This window comes from Schistocerca piceifrons, chromosome 2 (assembly GCF_021461385.2).
Source record: "Schistocerca piceifrons isolate TAMUIC-IGC-003096 chromosome 2, iqSchPice1.1, whole genome shotgun sequence".
NCBI lineage: Eukaryota > Metazoa > Arthropoda > Insecta > Orthoptera > Acrididae > Schistocerca > Schistocerca piceifrons.
The window spans coordinates 303,825,120-303,846,298 of record NC_060139.1 but is presented as its reverse complement, the minus strand read 5'-3'; the positions used below and the strand labels follow the sequence as shown (position 1 = coordinate 303,846,298).

Genomic DNA, 21,179 nt, shown 5'->3' with positions numbered 1-21,179 from the left:
CTTGACCGTAGCAAGAGAATGAAACAAATCTTTGAAATAAAATAAGGATAGAATACCCTACTATCTTACATTGGGTAATAAAACAGAACAGTTGATTCCAAGACAGCTATGTTTAGCAAATGGCTGTAATTTTACTATGTTGTTGTTGTTGTGGTCTTCAGTCCTGAGACTGGTTTGATGCAGCTCTCCATGCTACTCTATCCTGTGCAAGCTTCTTCATTTTCCAGTACTTACTGCAACCTACATCCTTCTGAATCTGCTTAGTGTATTCATCTCTTGGTCTCCCTCTACGATTTTTACCCTCCACGCTGCCCTCCAATGCTAAATTTGTGATCCCCTGATGCCTTAGAACATGTCCTACCAACCTGTCCCTTATTCTTGTCAAGTTGTGCCACACACTCCTCTTCTCTACAATTCTATTTAATACCACCCCATTAGTTATGTGATCTACCCATCTAATCTTCAGCATTCTTCTGTAGCACCACATTTCGAAAGCTTCTACTCTCTTCTTGTCTAAACTATTTATCGACCTCGTTTCACTTCCATACATGGCTACACTCCATACAATTACTTTCAGAAACGACTTCCTAACACTTAAATCTATACTCGATGTTAACAAATTTCTCTTCTTCAGAAACGCTTTCTTTGCCATTGCCAGTCTACATTTTATATCCTCTCTGCTTCGACCATCATCAGTTATTTTGCTCCCCATTAGCAAAACTCCTTTACTATTTTAAGTGTCTCACTTCCTAATCTAATTCCCTCAGCATCACCTGACTTAATTCGCCTACATTCCATTATCCTTGTTTTGGTTTTGTTGACGTTCATCTTATACCCTCCTTTCAAGACACTGTTCATTCCGTTCTCTGCTCTTCTAAGTCCTTTGCTGTTTCTGACAGAATTACAATGTCATCGGCGAACCTCAAAGTTTTTATTTCTTCTCCATGGATTTTAATACCTACTCCGAACTTTTCTTTTGTTTCCTTTAGTGCTTGCTCAATATACAGATTGAATAGGATCGGGGAGAGGTTACAAACCTGTCTCACTCCCTTCCCAACCACTGCTTCCCTTTCATGGCCCTCGACTCTTATAACTGCCATCTGGTTTCTGTGCAAATTGTAAATAGCCTTTCGCTCTCTGTATTTTACCCCTGCCACCTTCAGAATTTGAAAGAGAGTATTCCAGTCAACATTGTCAAAAGCTTTCTCTAAGCCTACAAATGCTAGAAACGTAGGTTTGTCTTTCCTTAATCTTTATTCTAAGCTAAGTCGTAGGGTCAATATTGCCTCACGTGTTCCAACATTTCTACGGAATCCAAACTAATCTTCCCCGTGGTCGGCTTCTACCAGTTTTTCCATTCGTCTGTAAAGAATTCGCGTTAGTATTTTGCAGCTGTGACTTATTAAACTGATAGTTCGGTAATTTTCACACCTGTCAACACCTGCTTTCTTTGGGATTGGAATTATTATATTCTTCTTGAAGTCTGAGGGAATTTCGCCTGTCTCATACATCTTGCTCACCAGAGAGTAGAGTTTTGTCAGGACTGGCTCTCCCAAGGCTCTCAGTAGTTCTAATGGAATGTTGTCTACTCCCGGGGCCTTGTTTCGAATTAGGTCTTTCAGTGCTCTGTCAAACTCTTCACGCAGTATCATATCTCCCATTTCATCTTCATCTACATCCTCTTGCATTCCCATGATATTTTCCTCGAGAACATCGCCCCTGTATAGACCCTCTATATACTCCTTCCACCTTTCTCCTTTCCCTTCTTTGCTTAGAACTGGGTTTCCATCTGAGCTCTTGATATTCATACAAGTGGCTCTCTTTTCTCCAAAGGTCTCTTTAATTTTCCTGTAGGCAGTATCCATCTTGCCCCTAGTGAGCTAAGCCTCTACATCCTCATATTTTTCCTCAATCCATACCTGCTTAGCCATTTTGCACTTCCTGTCGATCTCATTTTTGAGACGTTTGTATTCCTTTTTGCCTGCTTCATTTACTGCATTTTTTTATTTTCTTCTTTCATCAACTAAATTCAATATTTATTCTGTTACCCAAGGATTTCTACTAGCCCTCGTCTTTTTACCTACTTGGTCCTCTGCTGCCTTCACTACTTCATCCCTCAGAGCTACCCATACTTGTTCTACTGTATTTATTTCCCCCATTCTTGTCAATTGTTCCCTTATGCTCGCCCTGAAACTCTGTACTACCTCTGGTTTAGTCAGTTTATTCAGGTCCCACCTCCTTAAATTCCCACCTTTTTGCAGTTTCTTCAGTTTTAATCTACACCTTATTGGACACGTAAAATATGCACTTAATATCCTCTGTGAAGCGGAATTGCAGTTTATCAAGTGACGTAGCACGGTGAAGTGTGCTGTAAAGTGTCTCCATTATCATCAAATTGGTTCTTCGAACCCAGTTTTGCAGTACCAAAACATATGCAAAATTTCTGTGCAAGAAAAATCCGGTCTGAGATGTAAAATTAGTTTAGCGTTATTTCAATTTCACGTAAGTAAACTATTGAAATTTTGCGTAAAGTTCTTTCATACGAGTGACATGCCCTGCTGAAACAGGGAAAAGAAGGGAACCAACAGAAAAACGTTCCTGACGGAGCACAAAAGAGACTAATATGCTCCTGTTTGAAAAGACTCTGATAAAGAAAGATGGGTGCAAGCTGCCTCGTTCTACCTTCCTCAGTACGTTAAAAAATTTTGGCATGAGAACATATTCGCACTTTTTTATACAAGACAGAAGGCGTCAGTGGCAGTGGTAAAGAGAGGGGAAAGTAATAAATACTGGACGATAGTAAACAGTGGTTGTGGTACAGAAAGAGCGAAGGAGACAGTGGCAGCGAGAGAGGACACAGTGGCAATAAACATAGTTGACAGTGACAGAGCAATTCTAGGAAAAGCGTGGCGGGGACAGAACCAATGGTAGAGGAACAAAGAGAAGGAGAAAGTGAAAGTGGGCGAGAGGCACTGATAATGGGAGACAGAATCTGTGACAACGAGGAAGAGAGAAAGTAACAGTGAGAAGAGACAGCAGCAGTAGGGAGGAATGAATGAGACAGTTGCAGTAAAGGAGAGCTGTAGAGAGACAGTGGCCCTGAGAGTTGACAGAAGTAGTAGGACAGGACTAAGGTGAATGTGGTTGTGTGACAGGACACAGTTGTTGTTAGACACAAAGAGATAATGACAATGAATTGGGCTGAATGTGTGGGTGAGTGAGAATGGCAAGTTGGGTGTGGCTGGCTGTGAGCTAGTGCATGTGAGCGAGATACATTAAGGAGAGCTTCTGGGTGCGGGTTGAGAGTTGTATTTAAGAAAGAGCGCGAGTAAGTCCCAATGCCAAAGTTTTTGGTAACATTTCTGAAGATGCTGAGGAAGGTAGAATGAGGCAGCTGATACCCCACTTCTCTTTTTATCTTATATAGACGTCGCCGACCGCAGGGCCGTATTCTGCCTGTTTACGTATGCTCTAACAAACATTAGGCGGATATGGGATACTTTTTTTTAATATACGAGTTTGTGTGGTGTGTAAGTATATATACAGGATGCGTCTCCTACGAGTCGCCTGGCGCATTTCTCTGGTGTTTCAGCAGATATTTCCAATTTCCTTTTCGGATTGTGTAGCTGTAGTCAGCACATACAAATAGTGCTCATCACTTCTTTCATGCGACGCCTAGCGTCGACGCAAAACGTCGGCTGTTTCCCGTTATAAACAAAACGATTTCTAAGTGATAGTGTAGGTGTCCATTCGATTCAGTGGTCCCATGTTAGTCTAGTGAGATATTTGTTTTACCGATATGTATTAGCAGGGACAGTAGAACTCGATGAATTACAGTACTCCAGCACCGAAAGCATAGCCCTGGCCTGCACTAACTGCTAGCACCAAGAATGCAGAACTGTTAAGTCACATGGAACAAGTGATGAGCACTATTTCTTTGGGCTGACTCCAGCTACACAACGCAAAAACGAAACTGCGAATATCTGCTGAAACACCACAGAAAGTTTTGGATGATATTCTAACAAACATTCAGACATAGGGTACATACCTTTTACTATATGTGGTTCATAAATATAGTATATTTAAAATGTATAACGTTGTTACCAAAAATATCGAAAAATTCTTGATCGATTTGTTTCAGATTTGTACACGATGCTCTCATCAACATTCAGAATGACGTAGGAGTACATCTAAACAACAATGTACAAGCGTTCTGTTAAAACCAAGCGAGAGAAAGAAAATACTGAGTTATGCTGTGGTGTGAAAAGTGCGGTTTCGTTTTCTTTCTCGCAGTCAGTTTCAAATACGACAGCAGCGCATGTAAACCAACAGACAAATTGTTTCTCCCGTATATTCCTTTTACTTTTACTGTATATGGATTGGTGCACACGGTAGGAGCGTCTTCCGTAAGTTCAAGAGTCACAAACGATACGTGAAACAGAGACTTAAGTCAATAATGTAGTCTCCTTCACTATTTACAACATTCTGCCAACGCTGGGGTAACTTTTCTATTGCACGACTGTAGAAATCACTGTGTTTACAGATGAAGAACTAGTCGAACCATGTTCGGATGGCATCTTCATCCAGAAACAAAGTTCTTTGAAAGTTGTTCGATAGACAGAGGAAAACGTGAGAATCTGAGGGCGCAAGATCAGGTGAAAAAGTTGGATACGGAATGACTTCCGAGCGCATCTCCTGTATAGTGTTCTATCAGATATGGGCAGGCGTTGTCGTGGAGTGGCATCACTTCATGCAGTGTTCTTCGATTGCGTCTGATGACGAATGTCGGCAATGATAGTTTCATCTCAATAAACCAATTCGTAGTACACAACACGGCCGCTGTCGCACCAAATACAGTACATTACACTTTGTGGAAGTGCGTAGGTTTTTGTACGAGGAGTTGCTACTTTGTTTGGGCTCAGCCATTCCTTTCTTTTCCTTAAGTTGGTATAAAGACACAATTTTTCGTCATCAGTAACGATACAGGATATGAATGGTCGGTTTTGTTCACGAGCTAATTGACAACCAGCAAGCAGAAATGCACATATGGACACCTGCTGATTTTTGTGGTTTTGACTTAAGAGCATGCCGGCTGCTGTGACCGAGCGGTTCTAGGCGCTTCAGTCCGGAACCGCGCTGGTGCTACGGTCGCAGGTTCGAATCCTGCCTCGGGCATGAATGTGTGTGATGTCCTTAGGTTAATTAGGTTTATTGGTTAAAAACAGTCTTGGTTCAAATTGTAGTTCTTTTTATTTTTCAACGATGCGTGTCGCCTTATTTAGGCATCCTCAGGTTATCTTAGCTAGATGGGCGCGAGAGGCACCAAGATCTGCATAAAGCGATCCGGTTCACAGGAGCAAACGGGAACGCGTTATGCAGATCTTGGTGCCTCTCGCGCCCATCTAGAAAAGATAACCTGAAGATGCCTAAATAAGGCGAAACGCGTCGTTGAAAAATAAAAAGAACTACAATTGCAACCAAGACTGTTTTTAACCAATACTGTTAAGCACTGGTTTGCTGTTATGCCACATATGGATTGAAAGAATTTCTGTAGTTAGGTTTAAGTGGTTCTAACTCTAGGGCATTCATGACCTCAGATGTTAAGTCCCATAGTGCATAGAGCCATTTGAACCATTTCAACTTAGAGCGTGCGGTACACATACACCGGATCTTTGAACCTTCCCCATTGCATACAACTGTGGCACGATGGTGGAATAATGGCAGTTCATCACATTTGCCAGTTCTCGAGGACACTGACGTGGATCATTGTGGATTAATGCGTTTAAACGATCTTCATCAAACACCAAAGGTCTTCATGAACGTGGAGAGCCATTACTGTCAAACTGATAGCCCTTAAAACAAAAAATAACAAAATTCTTGGCCTGACCTGTCCAGTGGCATTATCCCTACACTTGGCGTAAATGTTTTTGGCTGCCTCCGCTGGCTCTTTTCAGTTCACCCTTCTACTGAACTCAAACAGAAGAATATGATGGAAATGTTCCGATTTCTCCACTTGACACTGCAATTTCTAGCGTCAATAGCTCCACTCACTATCTCCAAACGACAAAATAACAACACGCATACTCGAACAGCAGCAGTGTCCTATAATCATACAATGTAAACTTTCACGGCCGGTATTGTCTTCACTTAAAACTTCCGGGCTGATAGGCGGTTGTCGAAGTGTAAAACTCTCCCCTGACGTTTCTTCTCCGACTGCGGGACACATTCGTGTAGTTGTGGCCAGGTTTATATCGGTACCACAGAGAGAAGTGTGAACACCTGTCTTGTTGAACATAAGAGGAATTGCCGCCTGGGTCAAACGGATAAATCGGCCGTAGCGGAACATGTTTACCAGGAAGGTGATCATGAAATAAAATTCAGCGAGACGAGCGTCATAACAAAAACCTCGCATTATTACGCACTCATGTATAGAGAGGCTATCGAGATTGATAAACACCGTAATAATTTTAACAGGAAAGACGAAGGTGTTAAACTTGATAAAATTTGGATGTCAGCGTTGCACCGCAAGCGTGGCAATCGATTGCTTTCAAACGATAATGTTGACATTACCAGAGAGAATCTTATAGCCGACACCACGTGATCGACAGTGGCGCCCTCTGTACTGCCTATATAATCAGCGCTTCCTCGAGTTATCTTCGCAGTTCGCCGCTGTATCTCCGAGGATGTCTCCCGCAGTCGGAGACAAAACGTCAGGCGAGAGTTTTATACTTCGACCACTGCCTATCAGCCCGGAAGTTTTAAGTGAACTGTATTATAAGTAAAAAATGACAATCGATAATCGCACTCTTAGCAACCGGAATACTAACGTTGAAAACAAAAACGCTGCAAACTTATGCACCAGCTTCATTATTTTAAAGAAAAATTGAATGCACAATTAGGTGCCCTTTTGTTCTCTTCCTCACAGTCTGCTTTAACAAATATCTTGAAAGTTGTATTTATGGCTTATGGTTAGAACACTACTACGGAGTCAGAAACGTCCGAAACTTTGTAATCCTTGCAGTTTTAAGATTAAAACTATGTGATGTATTGTCATTGAAGGTTCTAACCTCAAAAATCCCGCAGCAGAAGAGGCCTCTGATACACCGTTTGCCAATGATCCCAATCGTATTTTAAGTGATTTCAATTCCCATTCAAGATTTCGTTGGTCATAACAATAAACAGTGCTCAAGGTCAAAGTTAGGCATGAGGGAGGGGGAAGAAAATGAACAGAGCTGGCGAGGGGGAGGGAGGGATGTACGTAGAGAGGGAGAAGGTTGAGATGGGGAGAGAGAGGGAGAGGGGGAAGAGACAGGGGGAGGAGGAGGTGGAGAGAGATAGGAGGAGGAAGAGATGTCAGAGAGAGGGGAAGGGAGGAAATGGACAGACGGGAGATAAAGAGATCAGGACGTACATCCAGTTTCCATACATATTTATCAATTGCGAAGAATTGCCTGGTTCCCTAGTTGTAAATAAAAGCGAACCGCCTGCCGAGATAGAAAGACATCGCGCTACATAAACGCGGTGAATTGTTAATCGGGCAGCTGGCGGCAGGGAGGGTGCCGTGGACGGGGCAGGCAGTAGGTAGGCGCCCGGCGCCTTACACAACGGCAGGTAGTCTTGTAAAGCGGCCGTCGAGACGCTTATGCAACCCGGGCTGGCGCGGCCAGCCGCCCTTCACCGGGTGCAACGAACCGCCGTTCGAATCCAGGTCAGCGCAGCGGACACCGCCCTGCGCTTATCGCAGCCAGCTGCTAATCGCCGTTCGCGGATAATACGCTCGTCCGCCAGATCGCGCCGTTTCTCTCGGTTCGCCGTTTAGTGGAAATTTTTCGAAGTGGCCGCACATGCTGAGAACAATTCGGGTTAGGAGGTGGAGGGAAAGTGTAACAGCGAACCTGGTCCCAGCAGCTACAACTCAGTTTCTTAAGGTTACTAGAGTTGCAGAATTAATCGAAAGTACCTAGAGTATCAGCAGTAGTTTTATTCACCCGTGGATCACTTTCAAAAGGATACTGAATATGTTGTGGTAATCCAGTTTAAGAAGAATAAAAGTAACATTATTCATATTCAATCTTTCATGATACGAGTCCAGACTCCTATTAGTGCACAGTAATATGGGATGTGCCTACACTTCGCCCTCACAACAGCTTGTGCTCTGTTAGGGACACTTTCGGTGAGGTTCCTGAATGTCTGTGGAGAAACGGCAGCCCATTCTTTCTCAAAAGGCGAAACGAGAGAAGGTAATGATGTCTAATGCTGCGGCCTGGGGCGAAGTCGACGTTCCAGTCCAGTCCATAGATTTTCGTACATCCGTCTTCTATTTCGCACAGAGAGTAGGACAGCGGGTGGTCGTTATATGAGAATTATTGTAACATTTTCAGGCGTGTGTTTAAATGTCTTTATTCAACTGTGACCGCTTTGGCGTCACTCACTGCATCTTCGCAAGGTACCCCAATTGGCCAAAATTGGATCTAGAAACGGTCTAAGGCGCTGCAGTCATGGACTGTGCGGCTGGTGCCGGCGGAGGTTCGAGTCCTCCCTCGGGCATGGGTGTGTGTGTTCGTCCTTAGGATAATTTAGGTTAAGTAGTGTGTAATCGTAGGGACTGATGACCTTAGCAGTTAAGTTCCATAAGATTTCACACACATTTGAACATTTTTTTGGATCTAGAACCAACTTTCCATACCGCCATAACGGGGTATGGAATTCCAATTCGTCGACCACACTGGCTCATGAATCAAGTGACCACTACAATCATAAAACTCTTAGGATCTGAATAAAGGGATTTAAACACATGGCTCTACGTGTCACCACTAATTTTCACAGCCCAAAGTCCACTGATTGAGGTAGGGATCCTGTGTAGTCCTCAAACCATTGCCTCATAGATCCTAGTTTACGACCGGGTTCCCTGTGATGCTGATACACACAGTAATGCGCAGTACACGCAATGCTCTAAAATGTGTTCATATACACTCTAGGAAGGAGAAGAAAGAAAGTCATACAACGAATGAATGATCCGAATTGGACGGAAATCGGTAGATGTGATGTACATCTACAGATAAACATATGGTTACAGTTCCACAAAAAAAAGTGTTGGATGATTTATTCAAGAGAAGGAACATCATCACAAAGTAAGCAAGTCACTAACGCGATGGTCCATTTCTGGCCCTTATTCGGCTTGACATTGATTCGTACAGTTGTTGGACGTCCTCCTGAGGGACATCGTGCCAAATTCTGTCCAACTGGAGCATTAAATCATCAAAACCCCGAGCTAGTACCTGCCTATAACGCCCCAAACTTTCTCACCTGGGAAGGGATCCATCGATCCAGGTGCCTGCCCAAGGCGGGTCTGGCAAGCGCACGAAGTTAAGTAGCACTCTCGCCGAGTGCGGATGTTAATTGTCTTGCTGAAATGTAAGCCCAGGATGGCTTGACATGACGGTCAACAAAACGCGGTGTAAAACGTCGTTCACGGATAGCCGTGCTATGAGGGTGCCTCGGATGACAACTAAATCGCACCCAAGATCATGACTTACGGTTGTCGGGCAGCATGGCGTAGGACAGTCAGGTTGGTATCCCACTATCCCACGGGTGTTGGGAGCGTCTCAAGGCGTCTTCGCTGGTCACCGGGGATCATTTCGAAGCAGGTCTCATCACTGAAGACAATTCAACTGCAGTAAATGAGATTCTAGGTTGAAGACGTTTGTCACGACATGCCTCCGGGAGGACATTGAAAAACTCTGTCAATCGATTCCTAGCCAAATAACTGCTTGCTAATGCCCAGAGGTGGACCAGTGCGCTATTAACTAGCTCGATTCGTCAAGCTCTTTCTTTTGAATAAATCACCCATTTTCTACCGATTTCCGTCTCATTCGGATAGTATAAGTCGTTCGTGGTGCTGGTTTTTTTTTCTTTTTTTTTAGGGTTGTCACGGGGTAATGCGTAATTCGTCACCCCAAATCACTCGTTTCCGCTCTTCGACTGTCCAGTGATGTCGGTCTTGTCACCATCTTAAGCGTAACCTAGTACTGAATGCACAACTGTATGGCTTATGAGGAGCTGCTCGACCGTTGAAACCCATTGTTTTCAACTCCCTAAGCACTGTCTTTCTGTTGCCTGGACTGTTGTTTGTGCTTTGGAACTCACAAATGATTCCTTCTGCGTCTCTTGACATCAGTGAGCAATTTTGTATTGCACGGAGTGCCAACATGATAGTCTATGCAGGAATTTACGGGCTTACACGTCTAGTTTAACAAGGATGGGACAAGTAGTCGCCCGTGACTTGGAAAAAAAGTCTCCGAAATTATCTGAAGTAATTTAGGGATAAACATGTAAAACCTAAATCACGACGGTCGTATGAAGATTGGGGCCTAAATCTTTTCGAATGCAAGGACTGTGTGTTTATAACAGCGCTACCTCGTCCAATTCATTCCCGAGTATGGAATACTGTTTGCAAAGAATTTATTTAATAATGTAAAAAGCTAGTGCAACACCATTCGTTTCTTACTACCTCTCACGGCACACACACACACACACACACACACACACACACACCTAATATGTAACACTACACACACAATCAGCTGATACGAGGATCATAACTACGATGATTGGCCTGAGAATAACAACCTACTTAAAACATAATTAGGAAATTGAGAAACAGAAGATGTACGAAATCAGTGTGAATCGGTAGTAACGAACGTACTACCTCTTCAAAATAGCAGTTTATGGAAATGGATAGAAAACGTTAACAAGTCTTCTCAACAGGATGAAGTGTTTGAAACGTTGCTCGAAAAGAGTAGCAAATAAAAAGCAGAATTAGAGCCAGAAAACTTCATATGATTGGTGGCTTTAGAAATCGGCCAAAAATTATCCAGTGCCATAATTCGTGAATGGCATGGTGGCATTATTTTCAGGTTTATAACCGAGTTGTCATTTCCGCTGCCGTGCTTAGAGCATAGGAAAAATACTAAGTCAGTCATGAAAATATTGCGTCCAACGTTAAATCTTTGACTAGAACCTTAGAGCATACCATAAAGTGTTACGAAGTTCTTACGCGTGTATGTGGATCTAACTGAACACGGACAGTACGAGTATTTAAAAAGAACACTACAGCGCCCTTTAAAATGGAGTGCTACGGAAAGACTTTTAAAAAAATCTGTATATTTAGTATACCCAGACTACATCAACGCTGAGACCAGCAATAAAACTGAAAGCCAAATGGTCGAAAGAGTACACAGTGTCCAGTAACAAGCGGAGAACATAAGTGTTAAGTTGATGATGATCAGCACAGCGACAAATAAACCACAAATGGTGTAGGAACTACGATACGTACCAAAAATAATGTATGAGAAGAAACACCTATCGACGAACGCCAATAATGGCATCTTTCGTCGTTAATCGGGAATGACCCTTTATACGCAAGAGAGCCTGTGTTGGGCGAATGGGGACGAAGTTAAGCGACCGAGACTTATGAGACATGAAAAAACCAGTCTCAAATATGAATACGCCAAGGCAAGGGCAATATGTGAGAGAAGACCTAATTTCAATCAGTATACGGAAGGGAATACTGCAATTTGCAGTGGAAAATATGACGATAGATACAGCTTGTAGACAAAGAGGATATGCAATTCAACGTGTTAAAAGAAAACAACTAGATGAAACAAGCCAAGGAAAAATTGAAAGACAGCTGGAACAATGGATCTCTACACCGCAAAGCAGCTCTGGTCCAGATGTATGAAATGCTGGTACATCATAGATATACTAAAATCAGGATCAAAATTACTATTACTGAAGCAGAGGCGTGAGAGAATGAGAGGGTTCTGAGACGGAAGGAAACCATTTCGACAACTACTTTATGGTCCTAATGTATGGAACGAAAGTGATCCTCCCTAGTGTGTTGCTTGATCCTTTTAACTGTTTTTATTTATCACATGGTCATTATTGATACGCATCTGTTCATTGCTCACTGGACACCTCTCAGTTATTGGGTTCGGATAAAAAAATCCTAGTCTCACTGCCATAAGTCAAAACTAGTACTAATGTATCTACCGATTATAAACTTTCAGTTTCAGGCGCAGCGGAAAGTTAGGTTTGATAATTAGTTCCCCTAAGCCTTTTACGCTCACCGTAGAGACTCGTGGGATGATGACATGTACTACTGCTGATAATGACCTTTGAGCCGAGTGGAAACATTGAATTTGGCTGCCCCCTTGAAGCTGCTAGATAGCAGCGGGCTGTAAAATTCCAGAGGATTACATCCTCTCCCTTCATTTCATTCCTTATTCGTACATGACAACATAAACAACGCACCACGCTGAATGACAATACATCAGCCACCCACAACATATGGTCAGACACTTGACACACGACAAGAGGATAATGTTACATCAGTAAATTCTTTGAGCATAATTGATGAGTAGTGCGATGATTATGCATAATAACGGAACGGAGGAAGGGGTCAACTTGTGTTAAATGGAATAAACTTTAAATATCTCTGCATCGGACCTTATATCTCTTTAAAGTTTTTTAAGTAATTTGTTGCAGTGCATAAGAATAGTTTATGTTATTTATTTTCTAGGTAAATGAAAGTATAGCTCAACTTTTGCAATTGAATTTTATTTTTGTTTTCAAAGAAACACTTCAGTCTTATTTTTTAAGCAGCTCCAGTAGTTCACAAAGGAAAAAATACTGTTTGCTTGGCTATAAATATGTCGTTTTGGGACCTGTAGTTTCTACAGCAGCATTTGTAGGATAATTTAATGTTTATAGTTAAGTCATGTGCTATTAGTAGTTTCTTTTGCGTTTCGTCACTTTTCATGTATGTTGATTGGCTCTTGTATAAGCAATTAAGCAATCATCATCTTTAATTTTTTATGTAAAAGATTCACTTAACGAAATGTATAATACTCCTATCTTCTGTCCCTATCTCTCTCTCTCTCTCTCTCTCTCTCTCTCTCCTCCCCCCCCCCCCCCCCCCCGCTCTCTCTCTCTCTATGCTTTTCTATTTCTTTGAGTAAATTTATCTGATTTATTTAAAAATCATTAACATGGCTTCCTGGACAAAGAGTATATCGGAACTGAATGATAAGTATTGAAATAAAAATCTCGGGACACCTACAAATTATTTAAAATTTTGCTTCACAATGTACAATTTAGGGTATTAGATCCATGTCAGAGCAATTTCCTAATGTCTATCTCTTATAGAGCTTACCAACAAGAGTGAAGTACTTTTCAAGCACTACTCTTTCGTCTCGCAGTTGACAAGTACAGAAAACGCGGTAATGTCTCGATGGATTTATTCCCAAATGTTAACTGAAAGATTACTGTCAGCGTCGAGAATAGTTTACATTATGCTTGTCGCAACTGTGGTGTTTATTGCACTTGATAATTTTGCTAAGTTAACTGAGGGACGACGAAAACTGTCGAGGGTAGCAGAGGATTAGGATTCGGGGGTGTGGTGGGGAGGGTGGATGGTATGGTGTCTGATGTTTATATATGTATGTGTGCGCCTGCATTTAGATTTGTTAAACTACCGTAAACTACCATACGTAAGCGAAAACTACGGTTATCGTAATAGCTCAGGTCAGTTATCTGTACGTTAGGAGTGTTGCATACCAGTCGGGCGTTACCTCATACCGATCGCTTTCTTTACGTATGCTGTCAGTGTCTTACTAGATTGCCCAAAAAACCGGAAACAGTGAACCGTCTAGAAACTGAGTGAGGCTACATAATGGGCTATATAAACTGCGAACATTTTTGTTCCGCATTGTTATCCTGCTGTCTGTTACTTAACAATAAACAGCATTTACAGCAATACTGAAACTGTCAATGTTTAATTCAGGTTTTATTTGAAAATTGTTGATTTGTAACGTGAAACAGAGGGATGTTGTAGTACAAATAAATAAAATAATATGGATCTATCATATAGTGCAGGGAGACGCAATTTCTACATCTACATCTACATACTCCGCAAGCCACCCAACGGTGTGTGGCGGAGGGCGCTTTACGTGCCACTGTCATTACCTCCCTTTTCTGTTCCAGTCGCATATGGTACGCGGGAAGAACGACTGTCGGAAAGCCTCCGTGCGCGCTCGAATCTCTCTAATTTTACATTCGTGATCTCCTCGGGAGGTATAAGTAGGGGGAAGCAATATATTCGACACCTCATCCAGAAATGCACCCTCTCAAAACCTGGCGAGCAAGCTACACCGCGATGCAGAGCGCCTCTCTTGCAGAGACTGCCACTTGAGTTTGCTAAACATCTCCGTAACGCTATCACGGTACCCAATTACCCCTGTAACGAAACGCGCTGCTCTTCTTTGGATCTTCTCTATCTCCTCCGTCAACCCGATCTGGTACGGATCCCACACTGATGAGCAATCCTGAAGTATAGGTCGAACGAGTGTTTTGTGAGCCACCTCCTTTGTTGATGGATTACATTTTCTAAGGACTCTCCCAATGAATCTAACCTGGTACCCGCCTTACCAACAATTAATTTTATATGATCATTCCACTTCAAATCGTTCCGTACGCATACTCCCAGATATTTTACAGAAGTAACTGCTACCAGTGTTTGTTCCGCTATCATATAATCATACAATAAAGGATCCTTCTTTCTATGTATTCGCAATACATTACATTTGTCTATGTTAAGGGTCAGTTGCTACTCCCTGCACCAAGTGCCTATCTGCTGCAGATCTTCCTGCATTTCGCTACAATTTTCTAATGGTACAACTTCTCTGTATACTACAGCATCATCCGCGAGAAGCCCCATGGAACTTCCGACACTATCTACTAGCGGTTCTAGGTTCTAGGCGCTTCAGTCTGGAACCGCGCGACCGGTACGGTAGCAGGTTCGAATCCTGCCTCGGGCATGGATGTGTGTGATGTCCTTAGGTTAGTTAGGTTTAAGTAGTTCTAAGTACAAGAAACTCTTGTCTCTGATCATGATGAAAAACGTTCCATTAGGTACAAACAAGAATAATAATACAGACTTTTGTATTTGTGTATGAAAATTGTAATTGCATCAAATTTTATTGCTTTCTTTACATAAAAGGGCAGAAATTAAAGATCAACTAACTGTTATTAGTTATAAAATACAATTTATATTTTCCTCAACGAAGCGGCCGGCGCGCGTGGCCGAGCGGTTCTAGGCGCTTCAGTCTGGAACCGCGCGACCGCTACGGTCGCAGGTTCGAATCCTGCCTCGGGCATGGATGTGTGTGATGTCCTTGGGTTAGTTAGGTTTAAGTAGTTCTAAGTACAAGATGAAAAATGTTCCATTAAGTACAAACAAGAATAATAATACAGACTTTTATATTTGTGTATGAAAATTGTAATTGCATCAAATTTTATTGCTTTCTTTACACAAAAGGACAGAAATTAAAGGTCAACTGTTATTAGTTATAAAATACAATTTATATTCTGTAAGAGTATAAAATACACAATGGACTGACACCGAGCGATGTGCGGTTCTAATTATGTGAAAAACAAACAATCAATCAAAAAAGAAAGGGAAATCGTTGGCTCCTAGTTTCTCTCGCACCTATTCATTTATATCTCTTTCCCTACAAATTGTACCAATACTACCGGTAATCCTAAGATTTACTACGTCATTTACGTACTGTAGCAAAGCTACCGAAGCTTAGTGTTTGTTAAGAACAACTCTACTCGAATGTCTGCATGTTTGTGGGATCATGGAAACACTAGAGGGCGGCAATGGAGAGTGATGCTGGCTGATGGAAGGTACGTAGTGCCAATGCGGGGAAACTCTTGTGATTGTGTGTGTGTGCGATTTATTTAGCATGCTTGTGTGTGCCTTTCACGAGATTACCTTAAGTGCCTTAATGATAGAGAAACTTCTCCATAACTTCCTTTTTGTAGGGGTTTCGCCAGGTGTGCTCTTGAGTTACTTTGTAATACTAGTGTCCAGGCGCTCAGCTAAAATTAGAGGTCGGCGAGTCTTTACGATGCTCTCCGGCGCTCTGTCCTGGACAGTAGAGACCAGTTTTGCTAGAGAGGAGGGACGAGTCGGAGGAAGGTCAGTAACACTGTGTTGTGTGCTGCAGGCCGGCCGGCGCAGGTGTTCTGCTACATGACGAGCTGGTCGGGGAAGCGGCCGGGCGCGGGCAAGTTCAGCCCGGAGGACGTGGACCCGTCGCTGTGCACTCACGTCGTGTTCGCATTCGCCACCCTCAAGGACCACAAGCTGGCGCCGGCCAACGACAAGGACGACGACCTCTACGAGCGGGTCATCGCGCTGCGCGAGAAGAACCCCCAGCTCAAGGTGAGGCACGCGAGCGCAAAACAAAACTGCAGAGCACCTCGCGCGTGATTTAAGAAACGCCGCCGGGACAGAGCTAAGTGCGGGGTGCATCCTGCGTATGCAGCTTGCGTCGTTCCTCCGACACTGGATGTAAACACCGAGGTTGCCCAGCCGGAATGGCAAGTAGCTGTTTCGAGTCAGGTGAAATTATGTACGTAAGGAGACGGTATCTCTCTTACGAGTAATCCGGCACACAAAACGTGTGCAAAAGGGCTCTTCTGAACTCGTAGCACTAGTAATTTCGAAAATACTTGGCGTAAACTCGATTTACTGGTTGCAAATCTCCTACAGTTTGTGGTCGTTCACTTTAATTGCGAAGATATACAGTGTGTACTGGAATTAGCGGCGAAGACTGACGCAAGTGAAAGTACACTATGATACTGGCAAAAACGTTCCAGTAAACACAGGTCTGCAAACTAGTCATTTGCGAGGCAACTGCGAAACTGTGATTACGAGATGGCTCTGATTTCAGTATGAAATATTGTCCCAGTTAGTAGGACGTATCTGAAATGTAAACTTTTCGATTAAAGCTAATTGGGTACAAATATGACGCTAACTCACATTGTATTCATGAGTCACTACCTCAGCAACGATCTTCGTTTAATGCGTGGTTAGGGGTACAAGGTAACCATATCATTCTGACATAGTATATTTTTTCTCAAGTAAAAGTGACGAGAGTACCTCCGGTTTCTGCAGCGTGATCGTCTAGGATTGGTTGTGCAACATTGGAGGATGTAGTTCTTGATGCATATATGCCGACTGAAGCAACGAATGAAAATTTTTACCAATACTGGGATTCGAACCCAAGTCTCTTGCTCACAAGGCAGTTTCGCTAACCATTACGCTACCCCGCCACAGTGGCTTTGCACAACTGCACCGACTATTCCTGTGCCTCCCGTCTATATTCCCATTCATACCTCAGCTCACTTGGTGTTCCCCCTAAACTCGAACGTCACTGCAAAGGCTCTCAGCAGTATTATAATAGCACCTCACTATCGAACGAGTTTAGGGGGAATACCAGGTGGGCTGAGGCACGAATGGGAATTTGGATTGAAGATGAATGGTTGCCAGGGTAATCCGTGGAGCTGTGCGATAGGTCCCTGGAACCAGTTTCAGAACCAATTTCATTTGATAAAAGCACCTATGCTGGGTTTCAGACAGGGACGCCGATTCGATCGACGCTGAGGTGCTATTCCAATATGGTTGAGAGCCTCTGCAATGCTGTTTCGAGAATAGGGGCAACACAAAGTGGGCTGAGGCGTGGATGGGTATTTGGGCTGCGGAAGGAGGCGTGCTAGGGGGTCTGTGCAGTTGCTCAAAGCCACTGTGCCAGGATGATATGGAGATATTGCGGTTAGCACGTCTGCCTAGTGAGCAGGGGCCTAGGTTCCCATCACGGTCTTGCAACAAAATTGCATTAGTTGCTTCAGTTTGCATATACAGGATGGTCCATTGATCGTGACCGGGCCAAATATCTCACGAAATAATTGGTAAAGGGTCCATTTTAACACGGTTAATGTATCCGAAGCAAATACCGTCCGCACTGGCGGAATGTTACGTGATACCACGTACTTGTACGTTTGTGACTATTTCAACGCCATCTATCACAATGCGAAGAAAGTGGTCCAACTAAAACATTCATATTTCTTTACGTACTACACGAATACGTAATAAAAAATGGGGGTTCCTATTTTTTAAAAAACGCACTTGATATCCGTTTGACCTATGGCAGCGCTATCTAGTGGGCCAACCATAGCGCCATCTGGTTTCCCCCTTCATGCTAGACAAGTTTCGTTCTTTGTAGTGTTTTCGTTTGATGCTTATTTCGTGAGATATTTGGCCCGGTCACTATCAATGGACCACCCTGCATACATCATAGATGTTTGAGACTTGGAAAGGTCTCTGGTGATATATATTTTCTTTAGAATGTAGTTCGTGTGTGATGGGGCACCAGCAAATTTTGTTGCTGATGTAAGACCACATCTAATAAGCTGATATGGCCCAAGTTGAACAGTTTTCTGTCTGTGAAGCATCACCAAAGTGAAGTGTACAGCAGTCTCTTTGATACGGCTGAAGGAAAGACGCAACGAATTGTACAATCTTTTCAAGATTTACGAGGTTGTCCGAAGCTGCCTGAAAAAATCGTTACTCTGGAGACGAGTGCAGTATTGTATCTAAAAGTGGTGGAACACTTCAGTTAACAAGTACGAGTCTACGGTACACTGTAACCTGTAACGTGCTGAAGTAGTACTGCATTTCTTGTTAAGGAAATTTGAGCCCAGTTGGACAGGAATTTAATCTAATACTTTACTTTTATAAATTTTGACGTATTGTCAATGCAATAAGAAACTACTGTTTCAAAAAAGACGTTATTAAAAGTACAGACTCTCAGGTGATACTTTTTGTTCACAGTATATAAGAACTGACCATTGCAAATTTAGACTTTTAATTTCTTAGAAATGTTTTCATTTCGTATGGATTTTTACTATTTCATACTGAAGCCAGTGGCATCTGGTAGTAAGACGATATTCATTCGTTTATTTGTCGTATGATGACAGGAGAAAATTCTAGACAGTTTGAGAGGCACCCACTTGCCTTTCTCATACTGTGGCATCAAGCAGTCAGGCCTGCAAGATGAGTGGTTTGCCAAGCGAGTGGAATCTTCCTTAATTTATCGAGCAACATGAATTCTCGTATCTTACTATTTAGTTACAAATTATCCACCTGTATGAATAATACGCAACGGAAACACGCATCTGACTATCAGTGATTTATAGAACTCTGACTGTACACTACGCACTGGCAATACCACATTTACCTTTTGTCTTTGATTTAACGGCTTTTATATAAATTCGGGACATTACGATAACATACAATTTAATGAAAAAGGCCACCAATCTCTTTCTTTTCACTATTTGATTTATTCCTAAACACACAAATTCTACAACCTACAACAGAATCACATGAGAAATTCCGCCCAGTGGGCATGGCTTTACGTTAGTGAATCTCTATACTATGGTCTCGTAATCTATTTACCGCAACAGTGCACTCCCTGGATCGGATGGTGGATCCTTTATTATACCTCACACTTCGCCACTCACAATAATCCTCACGAAACTTTCCTCCAGATCGAGCGATACAGAAGGAACAGGCATACCCACAAATCTTTCGAAACTACCTTGCTACTCCCATGCAAAACACACATACCCAAATTACAAGACATACACAACACAACAATATGAAATATTACACAAAGAACGGTTACAACTTCATCACTTTCCGCTTTCCCACTTCAATCAATATTTATCCCAGTTTCACACGACACTGCCCCACTTTGTAATTCTACTTTCCTACTGTGAACTCTGGAGATAAACGCACGTCTTCCTGTGCAATGCAAGCCAAGTGGCGTTGCTGGAAAAACGGCCGACTCACCTTGATTCTCTCTCAGAGTTTAAATTCAGCGTCACACGGAATGATATTTCTTAAATACTTCAACTTATGATACACACGCTATTTCTTAAATATTTCAGCTTATTGTACACACGCTATTAATTCTTAAATATTTCAGCTTATTGTACACACGCTATTAATTCTTAAATATTTCAGCTTAAGCTCACGGAAGTATCTCAACTTATAACTACACGTGGGCTCTTTGTGACCGTTGGTTTACTACAATCCCCTTAAAATTACCTGCCTCACTTTGTAATTTTCCCCACAAAAGGTCCTGTGAAAGAGAAATTATTAATTCTAACTACTCTTAAATATTCCACATCCATACCATGCCTCCACTCTTTCATTCCGGAGCACAACAAAAAAACAGGTCTTTACAGCAGAAGGTTCAGCGGCAGAGTGCTGAAACATGGCCGTATTCTGATTCTCTCGCACCTCTCTCGAAGTGGGAGAAGCACCTTGCTACCTTATTGGTCAGCCACATTTCAGACGCTCAAAGCTCTGGTAACTTCCATCTCTTTGGTCTCACCAAAGGTAGCCAAAGGATCGACTCAAAGATGATCATATATTCCGATTCACTATCTGTGGTTAGCAGACGACCATACATTCATTCCTTTCACAGATCTCACCAAACTGGATGTAGGGATTTATTTTGAGGGAGTGCACATGTGATCAATTAAATAAATAAATTGTCATTCTTTCCCACACTGGTATCCGGCTTCGCTGTATTAATTGAAATTGAGTTACTTTTACACAAAAAATGTGTTGTTCTGACAAGAATTTCGTACCTATTTTCAATGTTGGGCGGTACTGTACCCTTTCACCACCGGCTACCCATGCAGAAAAAAATGGCACGGTACTATCCTTGCAATGCGAGGGTAGTTCCGAACATTTTTTAAGAAAACTGTATTAAAACAAACGTAGCAATTCATCAAAATAACCAGGAGGAGACCTTAGCCCCTGGTGACCTCAAATTGACGACCAAATGTTGTTACTTTACCAAATTGGCAGTTGTTGCATTATTGTACTCTCCACAATCCGGAGTAACGTACACATACAAATTTACAACAATCTACATGACAAATAAAACATCACATCATAGAAATGAAAAAATAATCTTGAGATAAAATTTTGCTTTAGTTACTGGGATCTTCGTTATTTTTATGAGTAATCCAAATTTCAATAATTCTAAAACAAATAAAAAATACTAATTGTACTCATGAAATTTTAAATACCTCACCGTCCAAACACAGAACAAGATTATTACTATGGACGACATCAAAACATCCGTTAATTCCGATATTTTGTTGTGCAATGCAAACTCTTGTCCCCTGTGACAACCTTACTGACCAATGCAACAAGAGCCGCTACGTTAGTATTACGCCACTGGCTTATAATTAGA

General features: G+C 42.3%; 1 protein-coding gene across 1 annotated transcript in view; it reads left to right on the top strand.

Moving 5' to 3' along the window:
- LOC124775088 (probable chitinase 10) overlaps positions 1 to 21,179 on the top strand; it is a 384,516-nt gene that overhangs the window by 320,954 nt on the left and 42,383 nt on the right. The window contains exon 10 of the mRNA XM_047249898.1: positions 16,071 to 16,288. Coding sequence (XP_047105854.1) covers positions 16,071 to 16,288 — 218 coding nt within the window. The remainder of the gene's footprint in view (positions 1 to 16,070; positions 16,289 to 21,179) is intronic.